Raw genomic sequence first — 18,769 nt, 5'->3', positions numbered from 1 at the left:
TACTACATATGCTCTGGTTATAGTAGCTACTGTCAGTGGACAGTGATTCTACAGCAGCTTGTGGACCAAATGAAACTTCTGCTGCAACAGAGAGATGAAAGATCTTAAGATGAAAGCTGACAGAAGACGAGCAACAAAAATAATTTCATCTTGGAATAAAAAGTTTGTTGAGTTGAGAAGTTGGAAATCACCTGCTGTAAAGTTTTGCTTTGGTTCACTGATGATTCCTGGACTGACAGTGTTCGGTTTCTGTGGGTGTGTTCATGTCTTGATGAGTAGTAACAGGTGAACAGGTATGTCCCCGGACCAATAAGAAGTAAAATGTTTGTGTTATGCTGCTCTCAGCTCTGACATGTGTGGAACGTGGAACTGGAACACTTTTGATTGGTTGTGATTAATGTAAATGTGTTACCTGTTCTTGCTGATCTGCCTGCACTTGTTCAGCTGCTAAAGTCCTGTAACAAAAACCAGTTTGACCTGCTTCTACTTTTAATTTAACCTGATTCTACTTTCCTTTTCATTTATAGTTCAGAAGTAGAGTCCCAACTCTGTGGATACAGGTAATTTAATGTCCTTCCTCAGACATGGGTGATATTATCTCATCTACATTGACCCTCCTCTGTTCCTCAAGTAATCTTGAATGTTCTGATTGCACATCTGATTGCAACGCACCAGAGTCCACCTGCATCCATCTGTGTGATGCGACAGTGCGGCTCAAGAAAGCATCTTCATGACATCACATCAGACAGGTGCAGACAGTTTAAACACACCTGATGACTTTACTGACCTTTCAGATTTTAGATGAAACATTAAACACATCGTCAATAGTGTAACAATCAATTCCTGTTTGAGCCAGACATCTTTTTTGTACATGTCACTTTGAAGAATTAGAGGGAACATTAGAGCCCCTGGTTTACGTCCAGCTAAACTTGTCGGGAGGCTAATTCTGCTCAGAGTTGAACTGAAATAGATCTTCTCATCAAACTCCTCAATCATAGATGAGCATGCAGACTTTAAAGATTAACTTTATTAGAGATACACAGCACATGATTTTTTATATTAATTTATCTTTGTCCATATACAGTAAAACAAACAAACAAACAAACCAAAAATTACTAAAAAAATAGTTTTACCAAAAGCCACCAGTTAGCACTTTGGCTCCTGAAAGAAATTCTCCTTCAAATGTATTAAGTGTTGTGTCAGACAGCATGGCGGGGAGTGTGGATTTCTCATATCCAGTTTTCCATCCATTTGCTGTGTGTTTATCAGTGCAGAGTCATAGGGGGCTGGCAGCTGACTGGAGAGGACGGGGTCTTCTGGGGGAGAGACACTGAAGGGGGGACTGGAGAGAGAAGGTGGGTGAGGAGGTGGGGTGCAGGTAGGTTAGACTGGTGGTCGTTGGTCTCCACTACATGCTCAGACTCACACATTCATCTTCTGACAGCTCCACATAACAACAACAGCATCTCTCTCTTCTAACAGTGAAGAAGTGAAAGTGACTTCACTCACACTAACTGTTCACTGATTATCACCAGTCGACTGAGATGATGTCAGAGCACCAAACAGGTCAGTCTCTTCTGATTGGTCAGGACCAACTCAGGTCTTCAGCCACCGAAAAAACCCCAAAAGGAGAAGCTTTGTTTGACTCATGAAGTAACTCACTGTGTTCACTCCGTTTGTCCTCCAGTCTTTTGAATACAGCTTCTCCTTGACCTCTGGGTTAGTCACAGCTGTAAGGTCAAAAACACACTGTTAGCTGATGTTCACTCACATCCTCCTCTGAACTGACTGAAAATATAAAAACCAGAGTTCTTATGAGCTCAAAATTAAAAAAAACACAACAGGGACAGGTTTCACTTACGGGGTGGATCACGCTTGGCTACAATAAAGAGGAAATACAAATCATGTTAGTTGTTGTAGTTTAAAACAGCAGAACTCAAAGTGATGCAGAAATCCTTCAGCCTTTCGTTCATATCTTCGATTATTTCTCCTTCATCAAACTGTGGCTCTGAACTCTGCAGCTCTCACTGCTGCTGAAACTGAATTTGTTGGAAGCTGAAATTTCAAATTCAAATTTGGATAAAGCATCAACACTTATGTTTCAGTTTCTCACCACATCTCTTTCTGTGGCCGAAGAATCCAACGGCACCGCTGACGAGAGCGAGAACAATGACTGCAGTGATGACGATGATGATCAGAGGAGTAGACCTGTCTGTTGGAGAAACAACAACAAACCAATCACAACATGAGAAGGTAAAGGTCAGAGGAGAAACCAGAGTAAACACTGTAATAATCTAAATCACTGTTTGGCACCTTCGCCACCTCTGAGTCAATTCTTACCAATAATTTTGATTGTTATTGGCAGTTTGGTGACGATGTCGTCCTTCACTCCAGAGAGTTGAAACACACACTCACAGTTCTTCCGGTCTTCAAGTTTCGATAGTAAGAGGTAAATGCTCATCTGGAAGGATCCATCATGGTTGGGGAGGATCTCTCCTTGGTCCACGTCCTCATGAAGCTCCTCTCCATCTTTGGTCCAGAACATCAGGGCTCTGTGAGGGTAGAAACCTGTAGCGTGGCAGCTGACTAGAGGGGAGGAAGTCTTCTGGAGGAGAGACACTGAGGGAAGAACTGGAGAGAAAGAGAGAGAAAGGGAGAAGGGAGACAATAGTTCTGATCTGAGAAAGAGATTTCAATTGATCTTCAACACAAACCTTTATTTCTAGTTAATTCCTTTAATCCAAGTTTTGCTGCTACCCAAAATAAAACAAAATATTCTTGTTAAGAAACAAATGAAAAATAACAAAACAAGAAATCAAATATTCAGAACCAGTGAGTTTTGTTTGTTGCTTTATAAAAGTCCAAGCACTCAGTCAATGGGGAGTTGTACAGGGACTTTCAACAAGATCATCTGCCAAAAAAAACTAAGGCAAGGTAATTTTATTTGTATAGCCCGTTTTTACAAACAGCTTGTCTCAAAGGGCTTCACATGGCATCGCAACAACATCCTCTGTCCTTAGACCCTCACATCCACTGAGGAAAAACTCCATAGAAAACCCTTTTAACAGGGAAAACCAGGAGAAACCTCAGGGTGAGCAACAGAGGAGGGATCCCTCACCCAGGACGGACAGACGTCCTGTCCTGTCCTAAGTCCACCAACATTAGAACCTGCACCACCTGTTACACCAACTGTTAAAATGGTGACACACCAGATAAATCCACTGATTTGGGATGAAGTAGGAAAAGTTATATTTTATATCCGAAGCAGCAAGCAGTGTCCATCCAGCTGACCAAACCTGTTGAGGAGGTTTGCCATCTACAGCCTGAAAGGTGTAACATGTGCTGCACTGATCTCAGCCAGTGTTGCCCGCACCAGAAGGAATCTACAACCTTCGACTGGATGGCTTCAATCAGACCCTGTGGTGGAGGTAAGAGTTTCGTCCTGCACCAAAATTCAGTAAGTTATTGACAATCAAGACTCTTTCAGTTTAGGTGTCTCTGCACTTTTATTGATGGCAAACTGGTCGATGCTGTGTGTAAAAATGCACATCAGCAAATGCACTTTTTCTGCAACATTTTAATGTCATTAGCACTTTGCTTGAAATATGTTATTCCTGTTTTATTGAATCAGTGTCAACTATGATCTACTTCTGGGAGTTAAGAGTGCAGGTGTGACTCTGAACAGCCTCTAACGAAGGCCAGGTCCGTCCTGGCTGATCTGAGCCGTCCCCTCTATGAACATTGCCTGTTCCCCTCCAGCTACAGATATGTAGTGCTGAGATGCCTGACAAATAGGCTCAGGAACTCATTTGTTCCTGTTCCTACAAATTACACCTGAAACAATGCACTAGAAAACCCACACCGAACTCAAAGCTCCATACAGTCTTCCAGAGGAAGTTGTGTTCAATGTAGTCAGATACCTTTTCTTGAGTCTGTGTGTGTTCTATTCATGTGCTTGCTCAAGTGAACTAAACACACAACAGGTTAGACAAGTTAGACTCACAACATGGGATCAACTTTTCTTTCAAGTTAATTCACCGCACATTCATCTTCAACTCCACATATTATCAACTTGAGCTACACCACTAAAGGAAACTACATTAGGTTATGTGACTCCACCTGTTCTCATCAGAGAGCTCCTCCCATAGTTCACGTACGTCTTCAGCCACTCAGGACAAACATGATTTAAGAAGTTCTGATTTATCTCTATGTCAGTATCCCATCTCAGTCTGTTGACCACAGCCTGTACTTTTGGAGTGATCCATCTGTGTGTCTTCAGGTCAAATGTTAGGAAGTCTTCTCCATCATAACCAAACTTAAGAAATCCAATGACTTCTTCAGTCTCATCGTCCCATTCACATCCATATACCCTCTGTAAGATGTGGACACCTGAGATAGAGACAAGGACAGACGTTAACAGTGATGTTTCACATTGTTTGTTGCATGATGGACAATTGTATCCTGTTATTTTTAAAACAAGCAAAAGAAAGTGAACCCGTGTGAACATGCAGACACTAGAAATGACACTATCCTGCCAAGATTAAGTATAAGAAACACAACATGAGGCCGAATTTACTTTTGAACGTGCGGCAGTTTTAGATGAAAAAAAAAACAGACTGTGCAAGGCCTTAAAGCTGAAACAATGATGCACTTGTTCTGGCAATGCCACTTAACTTTCATATTCTGGACAGAAATAGTCTGGTACATTACAGCCAAGATTGGCTCCGAGTGATGTATTTGTTGACCATATTAGGAAAATAACATATTCATAAAGCCAAATTAAGTCATTCAAAACCCTGTATCTTACTGTATACTTTCCTGTGCTGTTGCTGTACTATTGCTCCACCCAGTTTTCAAACAGGAAAACTATGTTATAACTTCAATGAGGCCACACTTTATAATCCAATAATAAATATTAGTACAGCTTCTCTGTATATCTCTGGAAAATGAAAAACATTAACATGTGTAGAAATTTATACATGTAGAAATTCAACAATTTTCACGTTGATTTATTGACTAGTAATGAAAAGTTATAATTAATTTATTTTCTGTTGATCAAGGTCATTTAGTTATTTGTTTGTGTCACATTTGGGCCTCCATATAGTCCTTTCAAAACAGTATACAATACATAAGTGAGCTATAACAAATATTGTACCTCCATTCTGGTTGAAGAGCTGCATGAGAACATGAATGTTGTCTTTGAGGAGGAGCGGTTGAACCTCACACTCCTCAGTGGTGCCCGTGTGTACTTCACGGTGCTCATCTAACATCTTTTTCACCCAGTCCTGCCTTGGTTCCAGCTTTGTGTAGGTGTCACAGTGTAACACTGGGATGTCATCAACCTGTATGACACTTATAAACTCTGGGATGGTTCGTACCTCAGAAGACAGAGTAAATAAATACTTAAGGGAGTGAGTCACTGTGGGACAAATATTTCAGTGTAAATACACACTCAACCTCAAAACGTAGTGAAAACAAATATACAGGACTGTAAACAGTAAAAAAAAACAAAAAAAAACATGTTAAACCAAACATTGTCCTACCTGCTGAGGAGCCATGACAGAGAAGAAGGAACAAAAACAAAGTTTTCATCTTGTTTTAGTCGGTTGCATTTACGGACTAAAGCTCAGAGCTGACTGTTTACCGATAGAGAGGTGGAGCTTCACCTGGAGAGGAGGAGGAATCACTTCACCCGGTGTTTATACACGTCACGAAGTCTATAATAGCCTATCAATAATCTATCAGAACAGCGTCGTCTTTAGACCCTGATGGTGACTTTTATCAGTAACAGAGAACAAACTGCTGTTAGCTCTGAAATGTTTTATGATGTTATGTAGCTTTGCCTATTCTGAAACACCAGTAGCTGCCGGAGGTGGAATGTAACGAATACATGGTTACTGTTGCCAGGAGACAGGGAAATAAAACAGTAGCGAAGCTAGAGAGCTAGAGTTGCGGTGAAGGTATCCCGTTTAGATTGTAACACATCGTGAGTAGTCTGTCACAACAAGCTCTTCTCTACAAATCTTATCTAACAGATCAGAACTATTCTCTCTTTCTCTGTGAAACACTGAAATCTATCTTTTCTATTCTCCCACTGCGTCGTCGCGTGATCTAGTTTCACTTTCATTTCAAGTTGATGAATAAACTTGAACTGAATCCGTGTTGCCATCTAGTGGTGAAGTAATGAAGCACACCTTTTGTTTTTATTAAACACAAATTACATCATTTGACAAGAAAAAGAAACACACTATGTACAGGACAAGAGGAGTTACTCAAGTAGGCTATTTCTTTCCTGGCTAAGTACAGTGCTATTAATATTTAGCAGGTAGGTAGCCTATAGAGGGATTCTACTACTTTGATGTGTTAGCATGATAATTGGCAATAAACACAAAGTGTTTGGAACCTGACGATGGTGCAAGATGAAAAATGTAAATGAGTCCCAAGCATCTGTTAACGCCAACATCTGTCGGTCACTGAAAAGAGTAAAAGAGTTGTTGCACTTCTGTTTTCTCGTGCGGTATTCCAGTAACACACCCTGCCAGCAGGAGACCTATCCCAACGGCTCTCAGGATAGTAATGTAGAGAACTGTAAGATCAACTAAAACAACAGAATATTTATTCACACTGGTTGAAGATGAAGTGCTGAAAATATATAAAATATATAACATTCAAGCAGCTGATGTCATATCAGAGCGTCTTTTAAAAGGGTCAGAAATGCATTTTTCTGCACCAGTGCTCCTTGCTGCTCCTCACAACTGGTTGACACATTGATTCAGAAATAGCCTACTGCAGGTTTATTTGCAAATGTATATTCCAAATGTATTGAGTTTGCATGACGACCTCACACAACCACACATCGACTAAACCAAACTAGCAGAAGTGAGGTCACCTGGCAGAGAGAGACTGTTGAAGCTTTGGTGTTTTTCTGTCTGTAAGTGGTGAAACTGTTCTCGATTTGTTACCCACTGTACAGAATAACACGTATCAAACAACCGGGGTGTTCACCTCAAGGCCGCCACTCACCTTAGTGCAGGTAAAACACAGTTCCTTACAGGTAAGTTTACATTCAATGTCTTTATTTAAAAACAAAAAGCTGCCACATGGTCAGAAACTGTTTGCTCCCCATTCCATAATACATCCACGGTCCCATCTCACACCTGCAGCTCGTTTCCTGTCCTACTGCCCCATCTAGTGGTCAAACATAAAAACAACATTATATCTACATCATAACATTATAACTACATTATTTTTTTTTTTCTCAGTGTCATGAAACTTATTGAATATTGATGAAAATATCACAATTTTAGACACTGTAACTCTTTCATCCTTCATCATCCAATCACAGTGCAACAACATCTTTTACATTAATAAAGTTCATAACATAGTGTCACAGTTCTTTAGAGGAGTTTCAAAATGGCAGAATCACGGGGCGGTGCGTGGCGCAGTGGGTAGAGCGGCCGCCCCATGTAGAGGCTACAGTCCTCGCCGCAGGCGTCCCCGGTTCGAATCCCGCGTCGGGCAGACCTTTCCTGCGTGTCATTCCCCCTCTCTCTGCCTCCCCATTTCCTGTCTATCTCTACTGTCATCACTATCAAATAAAGGCAAAAAGCCGAAAAATATACTTAAAAAAAAAAAAAAATGGCAGAATCTCCTGATCACTGTCCAGAGTGCTGATCCTGGAGCTGCTCCTGGTACATGATGTTGGTGCAGCATCCTCTTCTCTTCCTCACCGTCCTTCAGTCAAAGACAAACAGGAAATAAAGGGTGAAGATGAAACCCTTACTTATTATATACACTGAGAGAAAAGACAGCAGGCAGAATACTGTACTTACTGTTAACAAGCTGAAACCCTGAAATACAAATGAGAGATATGATATCAAAGAAAGTAAGTGACTTTCACAGAATACAGCCCATAATATGAAGGACAGGACTGTCACAGGTTCATTCTGACTTCATCACTGGAGGATAAAAACATTGTTTCTGACCTTGTATGTTCTTCCTCCACATCAGTCCACAGATGCAGAGAATCAGCAGCAACACAACAACAGCAGCTCCACTGACCAGACCGACAGGAAACTCTGAGGGAGGAACTGGAGCCAGAACAAAATATTCACATTGTTGCAGCTGAACAAATCCTCCCATAATTTTTTCATTATATATTTGCATACAACTATCAATTTCACACCTATTCCACACATAACTCTTGCCACCTTAGAACCCATTATTGTTGTACCTCCCAATCACAGTTCTCTATACTTTATCGTGGGCCTAGAATATGGAATTTATTACCTGTACTTTTTTTTTTTTTTTTACTTATCTTTACACAGAGCACTAAAGTCACTCCAGCTAACCAGTCAATACTTTCCACATGGTCTGCCTATCTAAACTGGGATTACTTTATATTTTTTATCATATGTTTATCAAGCTTTTGTATTGCATTGTACAATGTTAAATCATGTTAAACCATGTTTGTATTTATTGTGTATGAACGGTTTTTGTACCTCACAAATCTACAGTATGCACAGTAGCTTAGAACTGTAGTCGGAGAATGCCACCCTACAAGCCCCTGGAGGGTTTTTCTTTTGGCATTTCCCCGTCACATTGTCTTGGATTTTATATGTTATATCTTTTTTCACTTTTGATATGTGAAAATAAACAAACAAACAAAACCAAGTTGTCTAAGTGATATCTGAAGATACTTGTCTGAAAATTTGGTGCAAAAAACTAAGGGACCTACGGGAAAAAAGGCTCAGAAGAAAGGAAGACCGGCTGATGTCACTCTTACCCATGTTGGTCCTGATCTGAGCTTTGTCCAGTTTGGTGACGATGTCGTCCTTCACTCCAGAGAGCTGAAACACACAGTCGTACCTCCTCCAGTCTTCAGCTTTGACTGATGAGACGTCCAGGTCAACACTCATCTGGAAGGATCCATCATGGTTGGGGAGGATCTCTCCTTGGTCCACGTCCTCATGAAGCTCCTCTCCATCTTTGGTCCAGAACATCAGGGCTCTGTGAGGGTAGAAACCTGTAGCGTGGCAGCTGACTGGAGAGGAGGGAGTCTTCTGGAGGAGAGACACTGAGGGACGGACTGGAGAGAGAGAGAGACAACAGGTAAGTTAGACTGGTGGTCGTTGGTTGTTGGCCTCTAGCCACCCAACCGGGCCGGACCCATCCACGGGACAGCACCCCCATCGGCAGACCAAAAGCAACTCCCAGGCCCCAGGGAGGAAACACTGGAGATAAAAACTAATGGACTAAGACTATTAAGACAGTAAAAGCTAATGACTAAAACAGTAAGATAAGATAGAAAGTATAATGTAAGATAAAAGAGCTAAAATCATATAAAATAAAGATTAAGGAATAAAAAGATAACAGAAATCAATTGAAAGCCTGAATAAAAAGCCAACTCAGGCCTTAAAACAAGGTGATGTCAGACTGAGGAGTGATGATACAGTGGTGATTCAGTCTGATTGGTCGATATCAATATTGTTGTGATCATCAAACTTCATCAGGTCATGTGACTCTACCTGTTCTCAGGAGAACTTTCTTCCTATAGTTCACGTACTTCTGCAGCCAGTCAAGACAAAGCTCAGTTAAGAAGTACTCATTGACTCTCATTCTTTTTGTGTCAGCATCCCAACTCAGTTTGGTGGTGACAGCCTGTGGTTTGGCAGCGACCCATGCCTGTGTCTTCAGGTCCAGAGATATGAAGTCTTTTCCATCATAACCATACTGATTAAAACCAGTAACGTCTCCATTCTTATCGTCCCATTCACATCCATGCATCCTCTGTAAGATGTGGACACCTGAGACAGAGACTGAAGTTAACACTGGACTCTGAGTTCAGATGGTGCATCTTCCTCCCTTTAATTTTCACTCCTAACTGGATTTAATAAAGACAGTGCATTAAAAAGGCCACATCACTTTAACTGTTTTGCTTATTTCCAACTGGTCAAATGTGAGAAGTTACAGAACATCGTTCACTGTGTCGTCTAGTTTGTTACAATTTTTAAATCTCAAAGGGACAACGAGGAGTTTGTATGTAAAAAAAAAAAAAGTCTCATATTAATGTGGATGAATCTACGTTACCCACACTTGTTAATGTGTCCATTTTCGATAAAACGTGTGTAGTGTGAAAACACTTCGCTTTCCAAAACTCCTTGTTGTCCCTTTAAATTTGGTAAAGCACAATATCCTGCAGGAAAACTGCTCAAATTGGACCTTGTTTTTTCACGGATTAAATATGCCAATCTGACTTCACTATATCCTCCTTTTATATACGGTCCAAAGTCCAACAGATTCTTGTGTTGAGGCTCTGTATCGTCTTTTAAATTTACAGAGCAGTTAAGCAACAAGTGAATTAGATTAATAAAAATAAGATAATACAGACTGTACTTACCTCCGCTTTGGTTGAAGCGCTGTTTCAAACTCTCAATACTGGCCTTGAAGGAGACGGGTATACGCTTGAAACATTCTCCAGTGTACCACTCCAGATGTTCAGGGTTTTCATCTACTGCTGTTTTCATCCAGGTCTGTTTTAGTTCTACTCTGTTTATGTTGCTGTCACAGTACACTATCTGAACGTCATCAAGCAGTCCAACGACCGCAACTACAGGAAAGTTTGTGACTCCTGAAGATATGGTGGAGAAATACTTGAGGGTGTGTTTCACTGTGGGACAGAAAAGATTTTCATTATAAATATAAACCTTCACTCAGTCAGATTCATTTTAAAATCCTGTTGAGATAAAAGTGAAACCAAATCATGCAGCAGTGTGACACAGAAGCAAAAAGTCCAGAGCTGAGCAGAAAGTAAAGTGAAGAGTTCAGTAAATATGTGATCCTCCTACCTGTTGATGAACTGTGACAGAGAAGAAGAAACAAAAGTAACTTTTCCATTTGGTTTTGCCACGGACGGACGATCAAAGGACCGATGATACAGGCGCTGTAATTCCACTGTTTCCTCGGGGAGGTGAACTCAGGTATGGAGTCTTGGCACAGGTACAATGGTGTCATCATCATCATCATCATCATCAAGGAAATGTCTTGTTTTATCAGGCTGGGGCGTTTCCTAAATCTGTGACTCATTTCGACGTTTCTGCAAGTTTCACACACTTTTATAAGAACATTAAACCATGAGCTGAGGATCCTCACATCACAGATTGGATGACAATCAACCTGCAGCTGATTAATGATCATTAACGCTGCAGAGTAGCAGTACTAGTAGTTACATCAACAGACAGGAAACAGGATCCGGCCGAGGTCTGAGTCCTCTCTGCTCTGGATTGGATTGGATTGTACTTTATTGTCCCGAAGGGAAATTTGTTTTGGGCTCGGAGCCACTGCATACACAAGACAATACATGATACAAGACATTCATACAAAATACTTTCACACCTTTAACGCGCATTAAAAACAGTGAAGGGTGCTTCCACTCTATTACAAATAGGTCAGTAAAAACTGTCTGTAGAACTGATCAAATCAGCGTGCTATGTGCGCTGTGGTTCGACAGAGAAAAACTAAAGCCAACAGTACATAAATAAACTAGAGTGCTACATTGCATATAAAAAATAATTATATGATCAAAAGTGAAATAATAAAGGTAATAAAACAGTAAAATTATACAAAAAAAAAAAAGTAGATCAATCAGCTCTGTGGTTGTAAATAAACTGTTGTTACAGCCAACAACCGTGTGAACAGCAGCTTTGTGGCTCCTGATGATCCTGTTCACTTGATGCTGGAGTTAAAACTGCCACTGTGGTTTCCTCTCTACAGACAGAGTCCATGTTAGGTGAAGTGGAAACATGTTGACGGGAGGAGCTGCTCTTCCTCCTGACTCCAGCCTGGACTCAACTCTGACACTTTGTCCACGGTCACCACAAACAACAAACATAATGAAGCTTCATGTTCACAGTTTGATCCTAGACACTCAACATTTGTCACTTTGAGCCTGTCAATTAAAAATAAAAACTGGTCAAACAGGAAGTTTTTCGAAACAGAGATTAGGCTACAAGATTTTTTTATTTGTCATTTCTTATGCACCAATCTACATAAAGTACCATAAAGAATTATTCAAATAGCCTATACTGATACATATAAACAACAAAACAAAAGCACATAAACAAAAAAAACACACAAAACTGGAGCCTTAGCACAGTGTCACAGTGCTGAGATCAGATCAGATGTGGAGTTGCAGTGAGACATAAGTGATGCAGATTAAACCCAGAGAAGTACAACTGACTGAAACATCTCTGATATCTGTTTCATTGATCACCAAACATCTTCATCTACACAAACACAAATGAACCAGACTTTTATTATCCACTGTTAAAAAAGTAAAAAAAAAAAAAGAAAATAAAAAATATATATCATCACTGTCAGGAAAAACTACAGTAAAGCTGCTCACATTTGTCTTTTATAAAGCACTGTGTGTCCACTGATTGTAATGAGAACTTTCTAAATAAAGCTTAAACTTAAGCTGTAACAGTAGCCAGCAACCACCAGGCTGCGACCAGGCTCAACCAAGAGCCAGTGCAGTGGGTGTCAGCTTGTGTCGTCATGAATCTACTGAGCCTCTGACAGACAGACGACGCCTTCACTGACCCTCAGTTAATGTTATAATAGTAATAAAGAGCAGCCGCTCTGCAGCCGCTGCCTCGGCCTTATTATCTGGTTAGACTAAACCACATGGACTGGTCCAACTGGTTTATATAAAACTCCATGTCCCACTTATCAGTCCAACCAGCATCACTGATTATCTGGTGCAACAATCGCACTAAAAATGTCATGAATGTTCTCCCTTGATCTGCATCTTCATAGTTAAAAACATGGTTTTAATGATACATGAATTCAGTGTTTATGTGCACATGTGATTCATGAGTCATTGTAAAGTACTGAAGTACAAGTACATGATAAAACAAGAACTATGAGAAAAAAACATCCTAAAAGGAATGAATGAAGCTGCTGAACACTGAGACTCTCTTAGCTGGATATAATGTCACACATGTCAAAGTGTTGACTTCTTCCATCCCATGTGAGGTCACTGATCGAGTGTTTGTCAGTCAGGTTTCTGGATTCAGACGCTCAGAGAGTTCAGAGCTGTTTCCAGGAGCTGTAAGATCAGAAACACACTGTTGGTGTCAAACTGTGGAAACTCAATTTAATCATCACTGAACTTTTAGATGCAGTAAATGTAGAAAACTGTATTAAAGTATTATTGATCAAAATTATTTAGAATCAAATTTGGTGTAAAAGATCATTTCAGACAAAATTAAATCAGTTTTACTTACGGGATGAACAGCAATTGGCTGAAACCAAGGAAAAAGACAAAGAGTTGTAAATGACAGGATGTGTTTGATCAGCTCATCACCACTGAATGTGATTCTCTCCTCTACTCACTCAGACTTTGTGAACTCATTTTTTAAACTCAAGCTCGTTTCAGTTTTACAATATAAAATATCACATTTTAAGACCAGAACAGAACAGATCAACAGGTCAGAACACAATAGGAGCTGATGTCTGTTTACATTCATCTGGTAATTTACTGCCCCCTTGTGGAGGCAGCAGGTTATTGTCTCTGGAAACTTGTCAACCATCTCTAGTTTGTGCACAGTGCTGCCCTGCTGCACTTAGGCCCAACCCGTTCACGTGTAGGGGTAGGGGTGTCCCAATCCCCGTTAGGACAGAGGGGTAGGGGGAAGTGGTAGGGCTACATACCCCTCCAAACGGAGATTTTTCAGAGGCACACTCCAAACGGAGGGGTATGAAAAGTTTCCCATAATGCATCTTGCGGCAGCCGGCAGCAGTGGCTGTAACACGAAAAGCTGTTTTATTTCTTGCTGTAGCGCTGTTATTACGTCACTTTCTTAAGTTTTAATATTTTTTCTTGCGAGAAAGTAACTGTTTAGGTCCCAAATGTGCGGTTAGTTTACCCAAATGACGGCGGGTTAGAAGTTTGCTCCGACGATTTTTCGGAGAAGTGAAGCTCCAGGAGGAGCGGCTCCTCACAGAGGCAGCAGCCGGTCTGCAGAGCTGCTCCGCCGGCCAAATTACGTCCTCGTCCCGGTCCCGCCGGGAGAGAAGGCGGTCGTTAATTAACTTATCCGCGGGTTTTTAGAGGTTTACCACCAGCATGTTAAATTCTTTTTAGCATTTAAATGTTGGTCTAATTGATGAAATCTGACAATTGTGTTTTATCTTATTTTATTAAGTTATATGGTACACGGCTATTTGATTTCTGGCAAAAGCTCGCCGCATCAGCTTACGTAAAAAAGCCAGTGATGACGTATGTGACTGTTGAAGGGGTGTCCCAATTCGGAGGGGTTGACTTTCTACCCCTACCCCTTGTAGCTCCGTTTCAAGGGGCGAGGGGCAAGGGGTAGGGGAAGGGGTAGGGGTAAAAAAGAGAAATGGGATTGGGCCTTAGTTGATGAGGTTTATTAACCAAGAGATGAGTTGCTCAGCTTTTAAACCACTGTATCTATGTTCACAACTGTTGTTGGAGATGAATTCACAGGCAAGGCAAGGCAATTTTATTTGTATAGCCCGTTTTTACAAACAGTTTGTCTCAAAGGGCTTCACATGGCATCACAACAAGATCCTCTGTCCTTAGACCCTCACATCCACTGAGGAAAAACTCCATAGAAAACCCTTTTAACAACTGTAGAATAAAGACTAAAATACCCAACAAACCACAGACCCTCACCCCTGTGTCTCCATCTCCAGATGATGAATCCAGAGGTGCAGAGAACCAGCAGCAGGACAACAACACCTCCAACAACAGCAGCAGCTGGAAACTCTGAGGGAGGAACTGGAACCAAAACAACACTGTTTGGGTTAAGAAAGAGGTGTGTGTTACAGTTTTCAATCTCCATCATCTCTGATGTCACTCTTACCCATGTTGGTCCTGATGTGAGCTTTGTCCAGTTTGGTGACGATGTCGTCCTTCACTCCCAAGAGCTGAAACACACAGTCGTACCTCCTCCAGTCTTCAGCTTTGACTGATGAGATGTCCAGGTCAACACTCATCTGGAAGGATCCATCATGGTTGGGGAGGATCTCTCCTTGGTCCACGTCCTCATGAAGCTCCTCTCCATCTTTGGTCCAGAACATCAGGGCTCTGTGAGGGTAGAAACCTGTAGCGTGGCAGCTGACTGGAGAGGAGGGAGTCTTCTGGAGGAGAGACACTGAGGGACGGGCTGGAGAGGGGGTCAATGTTGTTGAGATGTTTCATTTTGAACCTAACTGTAGGACTGATAGACATTATCATCCATACAACCATGTCCCTAATGATGGACTAATAACTCATCATTAGACTTTGGTTTAAATCAAAGCAAAAGGTTTGTTTCCTCTGAAGGTAAATCTGTACTGAAGTCAACTCATTCCTACGCATTGATGCAACTTTACCTGTTCTACTCAGATAGTTCCTTGTAAAGTTCACGTACATCTTTAGCATAGCAGGACAAAGAGTGAAGAGGTTCCCTATTCGTTGTAGTCTATCTTTGTCAGCATCCCAGCTCCGTTTCATGACAGCAGCCTGTTCATTTGCAGCGATCCACGTCTGTGTCTTCCGGTCAAATGACAGGAAGTCTTCTCCATCATAACCATACTGAAGAAAACCATCAACTTCTCCAGTCTCATTGTCCCATTCACATCCACTAATCCTCTGAAATACATGAACACCTGAGACAGAGACAGAGACTTAAGTTACCACTGGTCTCTGAGTTCAGATGGAGACATTGCTGCATCTTCCACCCATTAATGTTCACTTGTCTCCCAACTGGTCTCAATAAAGGCAGTGCATCAAAAGGCCACATCACTTTTACTGTACTGGTTATTGATTCATTTCCAACTGGATAAATATGAGAAGTTACAGAACATGAGGGACCCTGAGAGTTCAAGGTTCACCGTGTCTTCTAGTTTGTTCTGGTTTTTATATTCATAAATTTTAATTCAATAAAGCACCCGCTGACCTGAGGAGCTTTGTTTTTTCATGGATTTAATAAGCCAATCTAAACTTCACTCTGTCCTCGTCTAACATAAGGTCTAATGTCCAACAGATTTTTGTGTTGAGGCTCTTCAGACTCACTTAAAGGATAATTTTCGTTTTTTACAACCTGGACCTTATTTCTAGCATAAAATATGATCATTCAACTTACCCAGACAACTTTGGTGTCATTTGGAGTTGTTTTGAAGAAATTAGCCCCAGTGGAGCGGCGCGTATATCCGTATAATGCGAGAGCACGGGGCACGCAATGCAGCCTCTAAATAACACATTATCCGCCGCAAAACTCGTTCATTTCGCCAATATTTTGTTTTATACAACAGTTAGTTCCGACCGGTCCCAACTGAGCAATTTGATTGGACAAGAGACGTTCCATAGTGCTGATATACAGTATAACAGCACTGCGACTTTTTACAGACCGTATCACTCCGCTGTTCAGGTGGACAGAAGCTAAGTCAGAGCCACGCTCCCCATACAGGAGCTGCTCCATCTCTCTGCTGCTACTACAGTTATAAACGGACCTGAACCCGGACCTGACCTGGTCCGTCTAATTGGCGATAAATCTCTACTAAACCCGGCTGGGAAAAAATCGCCGCGGGGGCAACTACGTTTTGACGGCGATGTGTTTTGATATTAGCTGTTGTTAGCCACGTAGCTCAGCTACTAGCTTCAACTGTGTTTACATATTACATAGCAGATAAACAAATGTAATACGGTGTCGATAACGTCTCTGTGTGTCTTCACGCTGGTCCTGTTGCTCCGCTGCTGATCAGACACGGGCTCAGAACCAGAACCAGCACTGGAAGCAGCTCGGTGGAAAAGCTTGTAGCAAGCAAGTATGACATGTTTATGTGTTGCCTGGCAACAGCCTTGTCTCCCTTCCAGTTGCGGAACTATTTCTGTTGGCGGAGCCAAAGAAATAATTAAATAAACAAACAAATCATAATATCCTGTAGTTTATTACTGCTCTAAAATGCGCTCGTAGCACTGTTGTATAAAAGCAATATCACACTCGAGGTCGTGCTGTTGTACTGTATATCAGCACGGTGTGATTATCTGCGGCACTCGGCCTGCGGCCTCGTGCCTACGACCGAATCACAGCCCCTCCCGTGTGATATTCATAGACTGTAAAAAGAATGGACGTAGCACCCGTGACGTCACCCATTGGTTTTGGGGAGTCGTTTTTGTGACTCAAATATGGCGGCCTGAACAGCGCCATGTTGGATTGGCCGGCCGAGAACCCGCCCACTGGCCTCGAAGCAGCTGTCCACGGAGCTGCTCGGACCTGTCACTCAACGTTTCCGCGTCCTAATTGGCCAGAGTTTTAACCTAATAACAGTAAAAAAAAAATTCACCCCCCTCAGAGTGTGTGCTGGGGTAGAAACTATCGATTGAGACGAAAAAACGTTCTGACACCAGGCTTTTAACATGTTTACTGAGGATGTAAAGTCGGCGATTTTAACATGGGGGTCTATGGGGAATGCTCCCTTCTGACACCAGCCCCCAGAGGAAGAAGAGGGGATTGCAGTTTTTTGAACGCGGAAGTGAGCTTCACTTCTCAGACCGACAACTGCCCCCTTGGTGATATTGCTTAAATGATACACTAGTGTTATCCCCCTCCGAGCCCGTGGTGGCATGTTAACAACATCCGGGGTCAGTAGGTTGACCTCTTATCTGGATGATGTCATCTCCGACCACTGCCACGGCTCATTCTGATAATAATCATTCTGCTTCGGCATTCAGGTCCATTTTTATCTCAACTAGCCGGAGCTTTAGTGAGTCAAGGTTGAGGAGAGGAAGCCTGTGGAAGCTGAACTTCATCCAGCTGCTCATTTTGTTCTGACAAGTCAGAAACACGCAGAAACGAACCGTAGCATTAGCGGTAGCAAGTTAGCCGCGCCGGGCAGCGGTCGGAGATGACATCATCCAGATAAGAGGTTAGTAGTCAACCTACAGGCGCAGCATGTTGTTAACATGCCACCACGGGCTCGGAGGGGAATAGCACTAGTGTATCATAACAAAATATTGGCGAAATGAGCGAGTTTTGCGGCGGATAATGTGTTATTTAGAGGCTGCATTGCGTGCCCCGTGCTCTCGCATTATACGGATATACGCGCCGCTCCACTGGGGCTAATTTCGTCAAAACAACTCCAAATGACACCAAAGTTGTCTGGGTGAGTAGAATGATCATATTTTATGCTAGAAATAAGGTCCAGCTTGTAAAAAACGGAAATTATCCTTTAACCTTATATCTGAGTACCTGAGTAGTGAATAGTGAAATATAAGATAACATAGACTGTTCTTACCTCCACTTTGGTTGAAGTGCTTTTTCAATCTATGAATTCTGGCCTTGAAGAAGCTGGGCATATGCTGAGAACACTCTGCAGCATACCACTGTAGATGTTCAGGGTACTTAGTAGCTACAAATATTTTAATCCAGCTCTGTTTTATTTCTACTGTGTTTGTGTTGCTGTCACAGTATCCCACCTCAATGTCATCAATCTCTGCAACAGCCACAACCTCTGGGAGGATTGTGACTCCATCAGATACAGTGGAGAATAACTTCATGTTGTGTGTCACTGTGGGGGAAACAAAGTGTGGTAGGCTAGCTGTTTGTCCAAACAAAGAAATATTCAGATCAAACTTCAAATCATAAAAATCAAAAGGCCACTGCTGCACCATGGGTTGTGGTGTACGCGGATGTGGAAAAACATGATGTTCAAACAAACGTTCAATTTCACCAAAAAATGTGGTATATTTAAAGCAGAA

General features: G+C 41.7%; 4 protein-coding genes across 4 annotated transcripts in view; 1 reads left to right on the top strand and 3 right to left on the bottom strand.

Moving 5' to 3' along the window:
* Positions 1–18,769, top strand: part of LOC146978008 (major histocompatibility complex class I-related protein 1-like) — a 143,202-nt gene that overhangs the window by 61,981 nt on the left and 62,452 nt on the right. The window lies entirely within an intron of this gene.
* Positions 49–5,285, bottom strand: LOC146978013 (major histocompatibility complex class I-related protein 1-like). The gene is made up of 6 exons (XM_085790443.1): positions 5,156–5,285; positions 4,120–4,389; positions 2,341–2,631; positions 2,114–2,212; positions 1,663–1,730; positions 49–81 (listed from the first exon to the last, which is right to left on the bottom strand). The coding sequence occupies exons 1-6, from the start codon at positions 5,268–5,270 to the stop codon at positions 49–51; spliced, it is 876 nt and encodes a 291-aa protein (XP_085646569.1). The 5' UTR covers positions 5,271–5,285.
* On the bottom strand, positions 7,636–9,085 carry LOC146978012 (uncharacterized). The gene is made up of 4 exons (XM_085790807.1): positions 8,786–9,085; positions 7,986–8,090; positions 7,833–7,850; positions 7,636–7,734 (listed from the first exon to the last, which is right to left on the bottom strand). Exons 1-4 carry the CDS (start codon positions 9,000–9,002, stop codon positions 7,727–7,729), a joined length of 348 nt encoding a protein of 115 aa, XP_085646933.1. The 5' UTR covers positions 9,003–9,085; the 3' UTR covers positions 7,636–7,726.
* LOC146978011 (major histocompatibility complex class I-related protein 1-like) lies at positions 9,514–14,895 on the bottom strand. Its single transcript, XM_085790441.1, has 4 exons — positions 14,892–14,895; positions 14,702–14,806; positions 10,400–10,669; positions 9,514–9,806 (listed from the first exon to the last, which is right to left on the bottom strand). Exons 1-4 carry the CDS (start codon positions 14,893–14,895, stop codon positions 9,514–9,516), a joined length of 672 nt encoding a protein of 223 aa, XP_085646567.1.

The sequence above is a fragment of the Trachurus japonicus genome, chromosome 11 (genome assembly GCF_045865225.1).
Source record: "Trachurus japonicus isolate A0001 chromosome 11, Traja_1.0".
Classification (NCBI taxonomy): Eukaryota; Metazoa; Chordata; class Actinopteri; order Carangiformes; family Carangidae; genus Trachurus; species Trachurus japonicus.
The sequence above is the reverse complement of the archived record's forward strand: the minus strand, read 5'-3'. Positions and strand labels throughout refer to the sequence as shown.